We start from the raw sequence: 19,072 nt of genomic DNA on the forward strand, positions 1-19,072 counted from the left end.
ATCTTGAATACTCTTGTATGATTTCATCGAAATAGATAAAAGCAGTCAGTGATAGATGTAATTGTATATGTTGGCCATATTGAATAAAACCAGTGTTTAATTGCTGTCACTGTTCTCAAGGCTAAATCTGTGTTTGCAAAGTCTGATGATTTACAGCTGCTTCAAGGATACACTTGACAGTCATCTTAGTAGATTTCTCTGTTGTCCAATAAGTAGAGGAACAACAAATTAAATGTGAATCTAACATCAGGTGACTACAGAGAAACTCCAGCAATTCTGCAGACTGCATGTAATTTAATGCCCTTACTCCTGCTCCAAACAGTTTTCCTCTTTATCCATTGGTATTTGCACATCACTTTTGGTGGACACGTTTTATTTGCAATGTTGTGTAATGTTTCTTTCACTTGCAAACATGGTAAATTTGGATGTTTTGTTAATGTATTCTTATTCTGCTTTTCTCAATCTTTTATCAGAACTACTCTTGTAATGTCATAGTTTGCTTTTGGATACTTTAAACTTCTTGGTAAATTACTGTTTTCATAACCAAAGCATTTCATGATGAAATTCAGTTATTTACTTTTTATCACTGAAGGAATTTTAGGACTCCAGTTAATTTCTTGTTGCTGCAGTAGAACAGAACTTTTTTCATAGTATAATATGGTCTCATTAAGTGAAAGGTATGTGGAAACAGAAATGCATGGCTTTAGATGAGAAATCTAAAAATCATTACAAACATAATAAACTTCTGAAAATACTCCTGTCACTGTCCTTGCTTAGTAAAATATTTACTTTGGGAGTAGTTAAAGTTTTGAAAACATACAAGTTATGGTTTGAAATAGCAACATTGGATACAGTTTTGAGGGTTATTGTGCATTATATCAGATTAAAACTCATTTTGTTTTAATGTTTCTTGAACTTATTCTGCACGTCCAGTGAAACTTGAAAATAGTTTGAGAATTCTTCTAGCTAAAGTCTGTTTACTACAAAGCGTACTTAGAAATATGTTGCAAGATAGTGATTTTTTTAGAACACTAATTACTTGATGTAGAGCAAGAGAACTTTTTTATTCTGATCAGTTTTGGTAAAACCATTTTTATTATATGTAACTTAGTAAACTTGGCTACCATTAAACCCATTTCAACTGTCAAAAGATACTGTTCAGTAGCAACACTTACTGTATTGGTTTCCCAATAGCTCAATCTTATAGCTGTTTATTTCCAGCTGATCAAAAAGCTTGAAGTAACTTTTTTGTGTAACTTAAAGTCACAAAAGAACCAGTATAGTAAAACATGTCTGTAATTTACTACTACTGCTTAAAGAACTCTGAGTATGAAGTTAACTTTTTGAGTTGTCCTCTTACATTAGTGGTGTGAAAGGCTGTAGTATCTTTGCAATAAAAAGCAGATGGAAGGAATCATAGTGAAAATCAACACTGGAGTTTGCATCATCATTGTAAGACAAAAATACATTTATTAGACAGTAGAACTAGTGGGTTCTTTTAATATGGTTCTCCCTGGTTTGCTTTTTTTTCAGTATAACTTTCAGATCTTTTAAACTTGTTTCCAAATTGGAAAGGATTTGGTCACAAGATTCAGTCTTTTAAAAGCACTGCATCAAACTGTAGCATTTAGTTGGATTTTGCACTTTTTCTGTTTCTCCTATTTGAGGCAGTGCCAGGACTTTATTCTAACAGTAGGTAGGTTGTACTTGCTCGAGGCACACCATCCTTGCCCTTTTGAAATGTAAGCCTTAGAGTTTTTCTCTGGCACTTACTAGTTCTGTGCTTTGAAAGCAGTCATTAAGGCTATGCCTAGTCTTTGTTTTGTTATCCTAAATGAAGCACACTTAATTTCCTCTCTGTTTTACATCTGTTGTAGTTCAACTTTAGCCTTCTTGAGTGGGGTTACTTCAATTATGTATGTATTACAGTTTGAGCAGTTACTCTTGGCAGGTATGGTTGTGGTAATCTCTCCAGCTGTATCGTAAAATCATGTTTGAATTCCTTGTGGTAGCATTCCATTGTTGACCTACTGTTGTCTTGTGAGCAGCAAGACATCTCCTATGCCTGATGTTTTGTGTATCAGTGGTAACCTTATATGCCGGTACAGGAGGACTGTGTGGGTTTCTCTGGGTTTATACAGCAACTTTCAGGAGTACTTCTAATGTTAAAAGTAAGCATTTGACTGTTTTGACTTAACCTTTTCATTGTGTTGAATTAATATTTCCCTCATGGATGAAATTATACAAGAATGTTCCTTTTAATGATGCTTGTGGCAACTTCAGGACTTGCGTAACAAAATAGTTTATAATTTTTTCTATGTGAGGCCCAAGGGTCATACAGTGTATGCATTTTAATGTGTAATGTTAATATGTAAATACATTATTTATTGTGGTAAAACAGCTACAGTTCCAGAATCTTACTCTTAATCCGGCTTCTTTCATTATGGCCTGTTCTGGTTGGGGAGATACTCAAGTTAGGTTAGAATAGACTTTTTTAAGAACTAGAATGAGACTCTTAAGAGCTGGAATTTATCAGTTGTGCACTGTGTAGTGGTGTTTGTATGTTTCTGCTGATCTATTAGTATACAAATTGATTTCTTGTGGTTGGGTAGCCCTTTAGCAGTAACTATTTGGTATATATGGACTCTACCTTTCCTGCTCACTTCTTCATTTATTGTTAGATTCACTACTTTTATTACATGACCCTGTATTTGACTTAAACCTCCTATTCAGCTTTTTCCTCTCCTTCATTCTTTTCTCCCTTCGACAGGTTTCTTCATTGCCCAAACTTACCTCCTCTGCAGGACACTTAAACACTAAAAAAATACCAACTAAAAGAAACAACTTCTGCTTGAGCTTGTCATGATCCATCAGTAGGGGCTGTGCTGTTTACTGTTAATCCTTGTTGGGCTGAACAAAGACACCAGGTCATGTGTCAGGGAGCTCTTGTGCTTCCTTGTACAGTTGCCTTAATTCTGGCAACCAGCCCACTGCTTCGACTCAAAAGGTGTTGGCTAACAAGCCCTTAAATTCTTACAATACTTTTCTTAAAAGTGGTGGCTAACAAGCCTCTAATTTTGTACAGTACACTTCAATAAGCTCTCAACTCCCACAGCAAACTTCTCAAACGTGCTGGCTCACAAACCACAACACACCATTTCAGTTCTCAGAGGTGCTGGCTACTGACCCACAACACACTTCCACAACTCACCGCTCCCACAACAAACTTCAATATGGAGTAGAATATGATAGCTGTGCTTTTCCCATGCAAAGCAAGGGAGGAGAGAAATAAAGGTGGAAAAGAGAGAGAAAAAAGAAATTCACTTGTCTGTAGATTCTATGTTGGTCCTGCTGTGTGGATGGTCTGGAGCTGGGATAGCAAGACAGAATGAGAGAGTGAGAGGGGCCAGTCTGACTCCTTTTATAGTTAATGTTGTGCAGGCTCTTATGCAAACTACATGCCGTTTTGTTCATGCATGCACAGCCAGCCCTTTAAGCCCTTCTCGGGGAGTGACTTGAGGCGAGGGACTGAGCACAAGCCTCAGGTAGAGCAGGAAGGTGGCTCAGAACAGCACTGCCCCACCTCCATGGGGCCCTCTCTTCCAATCACACTTTTTCTGTTATAACAGTCACAATGTTTGAGATGAAACATGGTTACACCTGGTCCTCCACAGAGCTGCTTCTGTAAATAAGTCAATTTTTCTTTCTTTGTGTGAAAGATAGCAAGTTACAAAGTAGTCATTGTAGTCATTGCTGCCTTAAAACTGTAATCTTTAAGGCACTGATTCATTAGTCCACTGTTAAGATTTGAATTGCTAAAATAAGTGGTGTGTTTGGGAAGAAGATTGCACCTGGTTTCGAGATTAGAATGCTTTCTTCCTCCTTTTTTTGGTTTCAAGGAATTACCGCAGTCTAGAATGATACTTTTCAGCGTCTCTTTAGGAGGTTGTAGTAAATCTAAATCCTAGTGCATGTCTGTTTAAGAGACTGGTCTTTTCCTGTAACAAAAGAATTTTTTTACCTGAAAATAGTTTTTGTTTGCCATTGCTTATGGAAGTGTGAGGCAGAGACTCTGAGCAGTAGTTCCCACTGTATGCCCATGTATATGCCCATGTATATGCCCATGTATATGCCCATGTATATGCCCATGTATATGCCCATGTATATGCCCATGTATATGCCCATGTATATGCCCATGTATATGCCCATGTACTGAGCAGGAGTTCCCACTGACTGACTTAAAAACATGAAAAGCTGATTATTGATATTGTGCTTTGGGTTATCATAGTTCTCGAAAACTTCAAACCTTACAGTTCAGGTACACTGCTTTTTCAGAGCCCTTTAGAAGGGCAGTGACGTCTTCAAAATGGTATAGTAGTTTATTCTAAGTATTTGGGACAAAAATAATTGTGAAAAAATACATTACGGACTTGAAACAGATTTCACATTTCAGGCGTCTTTATCCTTTTATTTGAACGTATAAACATCCCACAAAAGAAAAATAGGAAGGAAAAAACTTGCCTCAGAAGACCCTGTCTGATAAACTAAGGAGCTGTTGTTTCTGTTGTCAGGTAACTGGGGCTTAGTAAACTGCCCATTGATTCTTTGATGGGAGCAAGATCCCGTGTCCCTTGTTAAGAGAGAAATGATCTTTTGCGGAGAAAACAAGGTGTCTAGGTTTTAATACTGAAGCTTTGAAATAATTAGAGTTGAATATAAAAGCAGTGTAGGGAAGGTCATTTACAGAAACATTGCAAATCTCAGAACAGTTCTTTCAGGATACTTTAGTGAAGACCTGAGTTTATGTAAGTAAAACAAAATACACTAGTTTCTTTTGGTAAGCAGAGAAATTGACTTCAAAGTCCTCTGAGATTAACATGATATTTGAAGAGTTATGTGTTCCCAAGCTTATTTTTACATGCCGAAATGTACCGAAACACTAATGAAAATAAAGAATCATGTTTTGCCATTTCTTTTTTTATTCTTGTAGAAAAGAAAATTGTAGGTGAAGAGCTTATTGTGCTTGCCCTTTAACATGTTTTGTTGAACAAGTTGATGTATTTCTTTTGCATGTCTGGAGTTACAGGAAGATATCTAAAAGTCCTTACAAAAATAAGGCAGTTCCTAAAGGCTGCCATCTAGTAAAATGGAATGCAAGTACATATTACCACATTTTGTTCCCCTTTACTACAGGGAGTAAAGTTATTTAATTGTCCCTCAAAGTTTAACTTTAGTCTTTGGCTGTTATGTAGTTGTCAAGTAGACTTGCTTGACTGTTTGAGAACATTGCCTTCTGGAGGCTTATCAGGACTGTTTCCTGCAGATGACCAGAGCACGCAGTGCTCATGAAGAAGTAGATGTGTATGTCAAAAACTGGAAGGTGTTTCTTTTCCCTAAAACAACTTTTTGTGTACATTTATTCATGTAAATTTAATACATACAAACTATTTTTCATCCTTTTTATGGGACCATCTTACAGCATTGAGAGGCTATTAAGTTGTTAATGATTGAGGCAAAACTGTGTAATTGAACAAAGTTAAACTTAATTAAGCCAGTGTCTTGTGTTATTATAATCAGCAGACATGCAGAGTTTTGTGGAATAAAATATTTTCCTTATAGCAGGCAGAATCACAGCTTTTAATTAGACACTATGTAGAGAGTGATGTATTTTGTAACTAACAGACTTTTATAACACTGCTGCAGGCAAACTAGTAGCTAAATTTGCGTAGTTTTGTGAACGGTTAAAATGTTTAAATAAATGCATTATAATGGATTTACTCATACTTCTGAAAGCTGAGTACTAAAGGTTGATAGTTGCCCTGCTTTGCTTAGGCTCATGTTTACAGTAAAGTGTTTTGTTTGAGAATATCTGTCTTCAATACTTGATCGTAAATTTCATGTGTGCTTCTCATAAATTGTAACTAGAATTGTCTGGAGGCCCAGCTAGTTTTGCTTAGTAATTAATTTTTTGAAGGATAAACACTGTCTTTTTTAGAGAGTTCTTTCTCACTTTTTTGGAAAGGATGACAGTGTTCAGCTATGATGAATGCTCTGAAGCATAAAAAGCATATAGTAAATTCTATTTCTTTTTTGCAGAACCTGTTACATTGGTCTTTCTTTACTTTTAGGCATCAACCTTTGGCATTCTGGCAACATCGATTTACTGACAGGGACTTTGACAGGAATTGGAAACACCAGAGTGTTTGAATGAGATGGGTTGAGAAAGAGGACTAAGTTTCTCATGATTGCACATGAGCTCATAGTTCTTATGCCCTGGATATGACATTAGGAAACAACACAGGTTGATAAACTCATAGCTTCTGGAGAAGATTGTGTGAGGAAAATGATGAGCACCTTGCCCAAACTTTTCCATAAAATTGACATCCAGCATTATCAGTTATTGCTGCTAGCTGTATTAAAAGACTTACCAAGTATGTGCTGCAGTTCTAGTAGTAACAGATTGTGTAATAATAATGCACGGATAATGTCCAAATTATCACTGGTGCATTGGAAGATCACAGAATCAGTTAGGTTGGAAAAGACCATTGAGGCTGAGTCCAGCCTATGACCGAACACCGCCATGTCAACTAGACCCTGGCAATAAGTGCCACATCCAGTCTTTCTTTGAATGCTTCCAAGGATGGTGACTTCACCGCCCTGGGCAGCCTGTTCCAATATCTAATCACCCTTTCAGTAAAGAAATTCTTCTTAACGTCCAACCTAAATCTCCCCTAGCTCAGCTTAACCTTAAGACTGTGTTACATGTCACAAGAAACTAAACAAAAGATGCCCTAGGAAATTACTTCAAGAATTTTGTGGTAAAGTACCTTTAATTTGCAAAGGGAGATACTCAAGAAGTTAGGGCTTTCATTTAGGTTGTTTGTGTGTTCCTGTGCTTCATCCTAGGAGTGCTGATCTATAAGACTTGACATGCTAGCATGTCGAACACAGAACTAAGATTTCATTAATGTACATAAATTATGTTTAAAAAGGCAAGATTTAAACTACAAACTTATTCTGGGACTTTTCTTTATTTTGGATTTATAGTTTAGGATGGTGATACTCAGTTTCTGCTAAGCTTGTTACTATTTGGTGAAAGGATTCAGTGTTTTTTGTTAAGATCCTAGGATAAAACGTTTTTTAATAAGGATACATTTATTGTGGAATAGGTTTTTGGAGAGTCTTTTCAAACTGTTAAGTTGCATATCAATGTCACTTTTTGAGAACTGCAAGTCATAACACGTACATGCTTTGGAGTGCCATGCTATTTTTTAGGTATTCCATTGTGGGTCTGTGCTTTGGTTTGCATGTTGGACGCTGGTCCAGTGGAGCCATGCAAGTTATAATTGGCCCTTTATGCCCTCGTGTCACCCGAGGGAGGCTTCATTTTCTTGGTTTCTTAATTGCCAGTAATTTTGGAAAAAACATTCAAACTTTCTATGTGGCTTGGAAACAGTAGGGCTAGTTTGGCTGGTAGTAAGTTAGTATATTAGTTTTTAGGCTTTATTTTAAATGTTGTTTTTGTTTTTAAATCAGGAGCCAATGAAGTCGAGAGCACCACAACTACATTTGGAATACAGATTCTACAAGCAGCTAGGATCTGGAGGTAAAAAGGAGTGTTACGCATTTTACTGTGATGTAATCCAGGCTCAATTTTTGACAGAAGTTTTTGGATTTAGGGTATAAATCTACTTTATAAAGTGTTCTTAGTTACTTAAAGCAGAAAGAAGCCCCATTAGTGAGTGGATTAATGTATAATTTTTTTCAAGTGTTGCAACACATTTTTGTTCTATTCTTTAATTTAAAATGTGTTTATGGAATCCTGACTATTTAATGAACCTTAGCTGTCACAGTGTTTGTCTGCATATGGGTATGCCTTAAACTAAGTAGTCTGAGACTATTCCCAGTGCATTCTCTTTGAATAAACACTGCAGATCTCCAAACTGCTGATTACTAATCACGTATTTTTATTTAAAGTTGCTGTGATACTTCAATAGCTTCAGACTCAAGTTAGCTTTACTTCACTTTCGTTGATACAGTATATATTGCTGCTTGCTAGTTTTAAACCTCTTAAATACTTCTGTAAAAAGTTTAACTTTAAATGCAGTTTAATATTTGAATTTCTCATTTCGCTCCCCTTGGTGCTTTTATACCCAGAAGTACTCTTATGATGGTCGCCTGAATGATCCAATTGTCACCTTTTGCTTTTATAGGTGAGCAATACCTAAAACTTCTCACATATTTTTGTGCCTTTCACAAAACTGCATATAATCAGTTAGCAAGATGTGAAGCTTCTTAAACTAGGAAAGTGAGTGCAGATATTCCCTAAATCAGTTATAACCTAGGAAAAAAACCTTATATCTTTTCCTTGAAAATGTTCATTTAATTCCTAGAGTAGGTCATGTAGTTAGCTATTTTCCCATTTTTTACTAATATAGAAGTTTATAGTATAAATGGGCTACTAACTGGCTTTTTACATGCGTGCTCAGATGGTTTTTTTAGCAAAGGCAGCCTGGATTTTGTGACTGATTTTAGTTATGCTTAAACTGGTATAAAATGCTATTTAAGATTAAAAGTCATGTCTGAAAGTCAGGGAATACCACTTTCATTTTGTTGCCTTGAATGTGTGTGCATTATAATGAATTTTAATACTTTTTAAATACCACTTTCACTTTTTTACTTAAAATTCAGGATCATATATTCATTGCTGCAGTGGCCTGGATAGTGTTTCTCTAATTTAGTAGCTTTCAACAATTTTTTTATGTTCTTTGAAAGCTTTCTCTGGTGAAACCTACCTTCTAATATGTTCAATTGATATAGAAAATTTTTTTGATGCTCTAAGGATGAATGCTTTAAAACCAGGAATCTTTAGAGACAGCTCTTTGCAAGACATGACATGGTCTATTCCTCTTCATAGATGGAAGATAAAAATGCAGATGTCTAGTCAAAATGTTGAGTCTTAAATGCTTGCTAATTGGAGAATGTCATCAGAATATGATGTCTGGGTGTTCTTTTGTTAGTTATAAATTGTCAGCATACCCTAGATAGACTACTGAAATAGCTAATAAGTGCAAAGCTGAGATCCTAAGTACTTAACTAATGGATAATGGCAACCCACAGGTTAGGGACTGTACCGAGCTGTGAAAACCAAGGTGTAACTATCTAAAATTGGAAAGGAGCTGTGTATTGGAGGTAAGAATAAAGCCGTAATTTCTAGTTCAGACTTCAGAAATTAGGCAGTGCTTCTCAGAGGTAGGAACCCTAATGGGAATATTTCTTGGGTAAAAAATGTCTTAGTGAATGTAACTTTGTATACCTTTTTGTTTACTGAATAAAGTAAGATAAAGATAAAGCTGGTGACTTACTGAGCTTCATCAATATTTATGAAGAACCTTGTCTTAGACGTCCTCTGTTTTTGCAGTAACCTGCTTTTATTCAAAAGTGAAAGCCTGCCCCAGCACATACAGAACCCTGAAAGCTCCTTTCTCAACCTTTCTCAGGTACACACTTGAGGCTTGTGGTAAAGGCTCACTGAGAAGAAATATTCTTTCTCCTATCTTCTACTTAGAAGTTGAAAAAATTGCTGATTCCTTACCTTTCTGCAGCAGTCTCTTTTTCCGTCTTTGCAGGAGTTGGGTCCTCAAGCCCAGGAAGTTACGCAGTCTAAGATTCTTCTAGAAAAAAAGTTGCAGTATTATGTATTTTCTGTTCTCATGTAATCTGTGGCAGTTGGTTTACTGATTTTTTCATAAGATGCTTGTTTACTATCAAGCATAGATTTAAGAAATTTTGTCACATGAACAGCTGGAAAACATAGTGTTGGAAAATTGGTGGACCAAGTGATAAATTCAGGAAGCAGCTAATCCTTCCTAGAACATGAGATATTAAAAAGTCTTATGCTAGATCTATCCATGAGGACAGTGTTGCCTTATGGGCAGTGCTGTACTTTTGTCAGAGCAAGAGTAGATTAAAGGAAGTGATCTTCAGTGTGCAAGTTGCAGAAGAGTCTATCATAGGAGGTATAAAAGTAGTTTTTACTGCTGGAAGAAATTTCAAGTATAGTAATTGTGAGCAGATGGGAGGTTTCTCTGGTACATAATTACTCACCCACACTAGCAGTCACAATTGTCTGAAACCTTCTGGCTTTTAAGTCCCTAAAAATCTACATTTGCAGGCTTTCTTAATTACAATGAAGTAATCTTTTCCTTAGTAGTTTTTTTTTATTCAGACAACCTTTTTGTAGTTTGGTTGATAGCTTTATAACTGTGTGGACTGGGTATTTTGCATTTAATTGTACAGAACTGTGCTTCCCTTTCTCATGTTTACATGTATTCATGTATATTAATAGCAAGTGACTACTATAGTTTCAGAAGCAACTGGAGAAAAGGGAGTAGTACTCCCTTTCTTTCCCACTCTTGTAAGCAGAGCCATTATTTTCCGAAGTCTCAGTTTATGCTGCAAACTGACTTGTGCTTAGTGTGAAATAACCTGATGCTTAAGGGATAAAATTCCTGTAGCCCCTGTGAAATCCCACCGTGTTTGGAGATGGCATGGGGAGGAGGGAGTGGCATTAACATGGCAATGAATAGTTCTGGAAGAAAATGAGGTTATTTTCCTGCAGTATCTCCCTGAAAGCAAATAATGAAACTGTTATTAGGATTACAGGTTATTTTACCTTCCAACCCTTTTCAACAGAACTCCTTTGTGCTTCCTCTGATCTTGTGGACCTCCTTGAAGAGGAGGAAGAAGTAGCATTTTGAAATTGTATGTTTTCTTGGTATTCCCTTGTCTCAAGCCACTATTTGTCTACTGCAAATCTCTTTATTTATTCTTATAATATCCCTTTTTCTTTCTTTTCTAGTGACCTCGTGGCTTAGATTTTTTTTTTTTAATATATTTTATTAATTTCTGTGGAAAGAATCTTGCTCTTCTCTGTTTTGAATGCTATGAAGATGGAAGACATGCTTGAATGGAAAAAAATTTGGAGGGATCTTTTATAGTTCTCCCTGAGAGAATAAGGGAAAAAATAGACATGAAATATGGTAGATATGCAGTTTTTATATATAGGACTTTTAAACTGTATTAATTCTTTGTATTTAATAAAAAGTGCTCTTGACTTGCATGGATAATTATTAACATTTCAGTGTATTCCTTTGGAGAAAATCTGCTCATAAAGATGGTTTACCTTTACTCTTAAATATACTTTTTATTGATTATACCTCCTAAGGAGTTATACCTCCTAAGGAGTCTTTCTGTTGTGCCTTTTGCAGTCGGATATGTCTATCTTGCATTGGCCTTATTAGCCACCAGTGTACTTGTAACAAATGTGGATAGAGCCTTTCCCAAATCTTCGTTCGCAAAGCCTAGCCATAAGTGATGAACTTTTTCTTGATATGCCTATGAATGTGCAGTATCATGTAGGTGTTTGTCAGGAAAAAGAAAAGTGAAGAATCTTTCCTAAACAGGAAACATTTTATGTACTTTTGTTTTTTTTTGAAACATTATTAATTATTCATGCAAATAGACCTAAAACTTATTAAAAATAGTTCTTAAATTAGTCTGAAGATGTGGCTCATCTTAGTCTCGTCATTATTTAGCTTTCCTTTAGCTTTTTTCTTTTCTGACATAATGTCATTCAGTAGCTATGAGCATGTTTTCCTCCTGAAGTTTGAGATCATACAGTCAGTATGTAGAAATTTCTATCCAACTGAATGAACGGCATACTGATGGAATTTAAAATATCTTCTAATAAAATTTGTTAAATGTGTATTTTCTTGAATATTCGAGTATGAATTGTAAGAAAAACTGATATGTACCAAAAGCACAGTACTACAAATAAAACTATTGCTGAATTCTTACCTAAAATTGCACTGAGACTTTTGGAATTAATAGAAAACAATTTTGTATTTTTTATTGATTTCTGAATTCATCTTTTATACTATTAGTCTTTCTTTGTACAATTAGAAGATGAGCTGTAGGTGTATTTCATGTGGTATGCCCATAATTTAACTGTACTTAAATTCAATTTCCTAGGAGGGGCTGAGGAGGAGAGGGGTAAACAGTAACTGCTGCCTCAATTTGACTACAGCAAAAAAGTACTGAGTAAAACTGAGGTTTTTAATGTGGGATTTTTTTTTCAGTTAAAAAAGCCCTTGTTGGTGAAAACTTAAAATGCTTTAATTCTTTAACAGCTAGGCATTTACAGTATGGTACAGTTCCCTTTCGCAGAAAGCAGTCAGTAAATTAAAGAAATCATGTGTTATGTGTTGAAGAGTGTAAAAACTATTCGACTTTTTGTTGTCTAATTTTTCTAATGTGTCTTAATGAAGGAGTGGTTATCATAATGGCTTTGAGTCTTTCCAAGTGAATGAAGACTCTTTTGTACTTACTCATCTGATAAGTGGAACAAAGGAATGGCAGGAGCTTCTGCTGCTTAAGGTATCTTAGTAGAGCTCCTGTCCCTGTGGTGCTGTTAAAACAGACTTACTATAGTACCTGTCTAGAGCAACGAGGGGTATCCACTGTTAGATTTTATTCTTTCATTTGAGGCCATTTTTAAAAGAGACAAAGATCTGTTCAGCTGTTGATTATCCTACTGGTCAAACTGCTGTATTAATATTTCAGAGAAGGCAGATGCTCAGTATTGTAAATCATATTTTATTTTTCTTAACTTTTGTACTTATGTTCTTTTAGCTGAAATCTAGTTAACACTTCCACTCTAAAATCTGTAAAAACTTACAGGGTGACTATTGACCAGTAAATGAATAAAATACATATTTGTATACTACTAGAGAAAAAGGTGTTATACTTCAAAAGCCTATGGCCACTGTGAAGTGAATGCTAAGTATTGCATTCTGTCTGTGAGTCTTTTTGTGATTCACTACCAACAGGCATGTGGTTAATGTGCTCTGCATTGCTATCTAAAAGTATACTTTTCGGTTTTGAGGTTGTGAGAGCCTGTCTTTGGCACAACAGAATCACAGTACTTGTACAGTGGTAGTCAAAAAGTTGCTGTTGGGTTAGTGGTTGAAAAAGATTGCAGTGCAGGCATACTGTGATTTTGGAAGGTACAGAAACGTTACCAGATCACTTGTGTACATATTGGCTAGTAAGAACAGGTCTGTAGGTAATCCTGAGAAGCTGCAGGCAGGGAAGTACAAAGCATTTGTGCATGGTGGTCAGCTGCTGATGCAGAGCTGTGGAGTCTGCTCCATTTCGGTAGTCAAGCTCAGTAGAATATTTATTTTAGCTTTTAAAGCATGTCAGGATTTGCCAGACAATTGTGTTTTGGTTTGGGAATGTAGCAATGTGACTTTGAAATACTCTGAATTTCTCATTTTGAGAGGGGCAGAGTGCCTTAAGGCTAGAGACTGAACGTTTCTTTGTTATGAGGTACTTTATACACAGCTTTAAATGCTGCTATTTATGGTTTTTTCCTTGTTCTCTGTGTTGGAAATATTTGATGGTTTGAAGGCCAAGAATGAGGTTCAGTGCTTCAGTGTTTAGTGCTTTTTCTTCTAGGTAAAGACAAAAACATTCATGGTAACAAAATTGTGATTTGTCATATAATTTCAGTTCAGACCAGTGTTAGCTGGTGTATATGAGACCCAAGTGTGCCATGATACCTATGCATTTTTTTTGTACACCTCTATTCAGGATATAGAATGTGTGAAGCAGATATTGGCACTAAAAGACAGGCTATCTTTTGTATTCAAGATAATTACACGTGATTTTTTTTTTGATCTATCACTGGGAGAAGGCAATGGGATATCACTTCTAATTAATCTAATCTCCTGGGCCATAGCCACCTTGCCTTTCACTTCAGCCTCCGGATGAAAATGCAGCACAGCTTGATTTCATCAGAGTGTGTCAACATCTGTGTTTTGCTATAACTCTTCCTAGGACAAAATTTTCAGCTTTATGTTTTCTTGATTTCTTTCTCAGTTGGTAGACTGTAACTTATTTTACTAGGTTGATATTCTGCCATATCAGGAGGAAGTATCTCGATAACAAGTCTCCTGTAGTGTAGTGCTAGAAACAAATTGTAGCTCAATTTATACAATTAAAAATAACTTAGCTCATTCTATATTTGCAAAATATTTTGGGATTGGTATCTTGCCCACACTGTTATTATAGGATAAGAATTATGGAGATTATTGGGGGTTTGAAGTGAGTTTGAAAAGAAGATTTTTGTGAGTACTCTAATGCGATATGTATGCAGACATATCTGTTTGCAGCACATAGACTGTTCCCAGTACTTAGTTAAAGTAGCAGTAATTGACTGGAGCTTCAGATTTTAGAATATTATTTAATTTCTAAAACAAATGTGTTATGTTTGGAAGTGGAAGATAAAATGTCTTACCTGGGAGCTACAGAGTTAGCAAGTAAGTCAGTTCAGAATAGTCTCAGTTGACATATGAATTACATTTCATGAGTTCTTACAGGTGTATCTGAGATGTCTCATTTTTATATATCTTGCTAACTGTCATGCATTATAAATGCAAAGTGAATTTTATTAGTAACTTCAGAACTTTGCTTTGAGATACACCTAGGTAGGTAACTGAGACTTTACTCTTAAATTGAAAGCTGTTTTTAATTTATTTTTTTTTTAGTGAAACTGTCCTACTTTATTACTTCTGTTCTAATTTGACTGAGGTCATTATGTAGAGGAATAAACAGTAAGCAGTTAGTTGAAGTTTTTTTAATCTCTGATTAATAAAAATTAATGCAGGTGATCTTAAAAAAGAATACTCTATCTTAATTTAAGAATTTATCTGTAAGAGTGCTTAAACTGAATCAAATATTGAATTTCTTGACTGAAGAGGTATCTGTTCATAAGTGCTGTTAATCTGTGTACCAATGGCTGCTATGGTTTTGTTGTGAGTTTGGGATGAAGCTGACTCCATTTTGAGTTTGTTGCTGCTGATACAATTCCTGTAATAGGAAGGTTGAGCTGCTCAATTATCAATGTGAATATGCTAATATTTATGTTTATGTGAATGAAAGATGACGATAATAGCAAATTTATTTTTCAAGTGTAGTCCCACAAAAACTATAAAAAATGTTTCTGGCAGTTTTTCTTGTTTTATACTAATCCTTTTCTAACATTTGGCTTAAGGAAATGTATAGAATTTTCTCAATTTATATTTAAAGTAATTTTTTCCCCTAGAATAAATGCAAGAGATCTGGTAAGAATGACAACTGCATAATAGATTCACATGATAATATTTCTGAGAAACAGTGATTACTGGTCATAAGAAGCCTGGTTCTATGCAAAAATTTATGTTGGTGATTGGGACATCACGCAGAGATTTCAGAGATTAATTGTGGGGTTTTTGTAGCATACAATAGATAGCTGTAATTGTGAAAGGAGGTTTGATGATACAGTTCACAGAACAGTTCATGTTAGATAAATGGATATTTGATTTAATAAAGATGACAATAAAAATACATCTGTAATTCTGTTTTGGTAATGTAAATACCTAGTTACAGAAGATTTTTTCCTTGAAAATAGATTTAACTGTTATACTGCTATTTCTTATTTATGCAAACATATTCTTATTTTTGCAAATAAGAAATGTGGTCTAAGTTTTTTGGTGCTGAATTCGTGTTGCTGATACAGTGTCTCATTCCATGTTTAGGGTTTTATGGTTCTAGATGATCATGGTTTCAGGAGCATTACAGTGCTATGTTTTGAGATATTGTATGGCCCTTCTGTGTGTGCTGCTTTGGTTCAAGTCAAAACACACATATGGCACTACCCTGGATTTTATAATCTCTTCCTTTGAGAGGATTCACACCAGATTTTGTAGACTAAGTAGAGAATACTTGTGTTTGTGGCAGTTTGTTGAATTGTGTCCTTGACAGAGTACCAGTATGGATGTGCCATGAAAGATAACTGTTACTGCAAATCTACCTAAGGTCTTCTGTTTTTGTCCAGTGAACTGTCACATGGGAAGATTAAAAATACAGATACAAGGCAGTAGTGTATAGGAAACTGAATACAGAACACCTTGTTCTGCAAGAGCACTCTTGTGTATTTTACTAGCATTTATGAATCTGATTTAGCAAACAGTCTAAGCAATAAGATATAATGCAGATCACATCAGTGTGTTTCTTGACTGGCTTAGAGAAAACTCTAATTACTCTAGTAATGTTTTCTTTATTCTGGTGTTTTTATCCTTTCATCATTATAGGGAATGTCAGATCTGTCAGCTTTAAAAACTTTCTAGACGTCATGTACATAAACATGGTGGACTAAAGCATTTAAGCAAACATTAGGCAATATAATCCATAAATCCACCTAACTGGGCACACATAATTGCAGTAAGCCAAAAATGAATAAACAAACAGGTACACTACTGTCACCATCTCTGCATTCCCACTTATATGCCAGGATTTCTCCTATGTGTACTGTGATACAACCATCTGACTTAGTGAGAGCTCCAGTGTGAATCCATGCATATAATATTAGAAAAGTTTAGTTTCTTAGTTTTAGAAAAAAGGAAATGCAAAATTATCCCTCTATTTCCGTTCCCCCCCCCCCCCCCCAGCACCCCAGTGGATAGTAATGCACTTTTAGGGCATTTGGTCTCTTATTTTGGAGACCAGTGTTGTATAGCGGCAATGTTTTAGGTGGCTAATGAAAGTTAACTTTTCTAGAAAAAGAAACTGGAAACCAAGCGATATTCAAATAGTTAATTTCAAAGTCACGACTTTCTTGATTTTTGCCATGAGGTTAAAATGGGATTCAAAGTCATATTGATTTAAAATGGATTCACAATTTTATCACAAAGCAGTCACATAAAGTATTGTAAATGGCTTTAATAAATTGAGATCATTCAAATGAAAGTGTTTTACTTGTGATCAAGTGTACATATCTAGGGATAAGCAAATGTGACACATATCTGAAAATAAGAATGCTGTATTCAGATTTTTAAATCTAGAAAGGAAGTAGATGTTTAAGTGGTAAGGTAATTTAGTGAGAGTATGTGAATCTGTTTTTTTGGCCACGAGTAAGTTTCTTCTTTGGTGGAAGAGTTGGAAGTTACTTGTAACTTTTAGTGATGTTTGTGTGATAATGATTGAAACGGTACTTCTTTTTATAAAGGATATTTGAGAATGAGGCAGAAGATATGTCAAGGTAATAGAAAGGATTGAATGATAATCAATTATTGAGCAAGAAACGTAAGAACAATGACTTTTATTTCATAGAAGACGACTGGGATGTGTCTTAAAAGTTTTGAGTAGTTCCTTCTTGTGGAAGGAAAGTGGTTGAAACCAGACTAATTCAGAATGGAAATTATATACATCTTCTTAATTGATAATACGTATTGGAATATCCTGTCAACAAAATAGGAAATTCTTAATTTTCTAAAAATCAGAATTTCTGTGTTTTTCTAACTTAACCAATATCTTTTAAAGATTTATATAGAAGAGATTTTTTATTTCTCTATAGTGGGGAAAAAGCCTCAGATTCTATTTATTAGTATCATGTTACTTTCTGACTTATCTTCTGGAGATCTAGAGACATGTAGAGATAATACAAGTAGCAGGATGATATTAGCTTATTGTTTTTAAGCAAAAGCAGTAAGAGTGTTTTGATTAATAACCAAAACCCCCAACTTCTAGTACTTTGAACTATTAATATGAAATTATTTTATCAATATGGGTAATTTTAGACAGAATGCTCCATACGTGCCTTGCGGAAGTTATAACGTGTTAAACACAATTTTGGAGTGTTCTGGAGTTTTTACCTAGTCCGAAGGTCAAGTCTTTTAGGTATCTATCTAGTAATTAGGGATGATTTTTTTAAAAACTGAAGAACATTATCTTGTACCATGTTCTGATACAGTATGAGTTATGCAATATGGTCTGTGCTCCTTCATTAGTAGCGATAAGCTACTCCTGTGAAGTCTTTCTGAAATGGGTATAATTATGCATGTTAAGTATATTAGTATAGAGATGGGTATGATTACACATATTTAAAATAAATTGAAGGTCTGGTCTTCAAAACACTGAACAGTTAAACTGGATTTTTAGGGGTTCTCCTTTCATTATTCTTACTTTTAGGAAAGAGATTAATGAAAATGCTCTTAAAAACATGTCATTCATTTGATTTTAGTTTTGCTAAAACAATAATGTATTTTTTTTTATTTTTTTCCCCCCCAAAGCTGTAGTGGAAACAATTATAAATCTGTGCCCTCAGTGTAAGTGGCACTGTAGTAAGGCATGAAAAACCCAAGACCTCAAAAAACACCCAGAGTTAGGGATGTTTTAATTTTTAAACTCACATTTACCCTACAGAGAATGAAGGTGAAATCCAGTGTCTCATTAAGGTATTCTAAAAATAGGTTTAGTACTTTTGTATAGTACAGTAATTGTATCAATGGATACTGTAGAAAAGCTCACATGAAAGGAGGAATGCATTTTCAGAGTACTGAATATTTCAAATAAGTGAGACACAGAGGATATGTACTGAAGAGCAAAAAAAGAATCTGGAATAGCTAGGTTCTTTATATAAACAAAATTTATTTTGCTGAATGAGTAAGGTGTCCTGTGCATATGAAAATTGCAAGATGAATAGAAGCAATGATACCAAGTTATTTTTAATTAAATAGTCACACAATGCATATGTACAAAAAGGTGTAAGTAAAATTGGATCATAAGGCATTAACTGTTGATATTTTCAAACTTCTGGATTGCCTGCCTCTGATTAATGAACTCTCTGGTTCATTAATCTCTTTTGGGTTTTTAAATTATTTCTGCAGACAATAAGGTGGGTTTATTACTAAATGTAGGTTTGTCATAGCCTTATTTTAAAAGGTTTAATTTAAGTGTGTGGTGGGTTTTGGTTTTTGGTGGGGTTTTTTTCCATTTTTTTGGTAAAAGAACGTATTTAAGCCTCTCTTCATAGCTTTTTAAAATCTGTTTCAATTTACTGTTCCAAAACCTGGCAGAGAGGTTCTAATTTTTATTTTTTATAAAATCTTTATATCTTTTCAAGTCAAATACTTAACAGTCACAAAATATTTAATGAAAATGATACTATCTTTAATATTCTTGTTGTATC

General features: G+C 34.9%; 1 protein-coding gene across 11 annotated transcripts in view; it reads left to right on the forward strand.

Annotated features, from left to right (window-relative positions):
• Positions 1–19,072, forward strand: part of CSNK1G3 (casein kinase 1 gamma 3) — a 65,495-nt gene that overhangs the window by 24,391 nt on the left and 22,032 nt on the right. For 9 of the 11 annotated variants that reach the window (XM_064642255.1, XM_064642261.1, XM_064642258.1 and 6 more), the window contains one exon: positions 7,537–7,606. The exons of 1 other annotated variant lie outside the window; for it this stretch is intronic. In XM_064642255.1, coding sequence (XP_064498325.1) covers positions 7,537–7,606 — 70 coding nt within the window. Of the gene's footprint in view, positions 1–7,536; positions 7,607–8,157; positions 8,214–19,072 lie in introns of all 11 variants that reach the window. One more of the 11 variants, XM_064642262.1, reaches the window with a different exon arrangement.

Source organism: Pseudopipra pipra, chromosome Z, assembly GCF_036250125.1.
Source record: "Pseudopipra pipra isolate bDixPip1 chromosome Z, bDixPip1.hap1, whole genome shotgun sequence".
Lineage (NCBI taxonomy): Eukaryota > Metazoa > Chordata > Aves > Passeriformes > Pipridae > Pseudopipra > Pseudopipra pipra.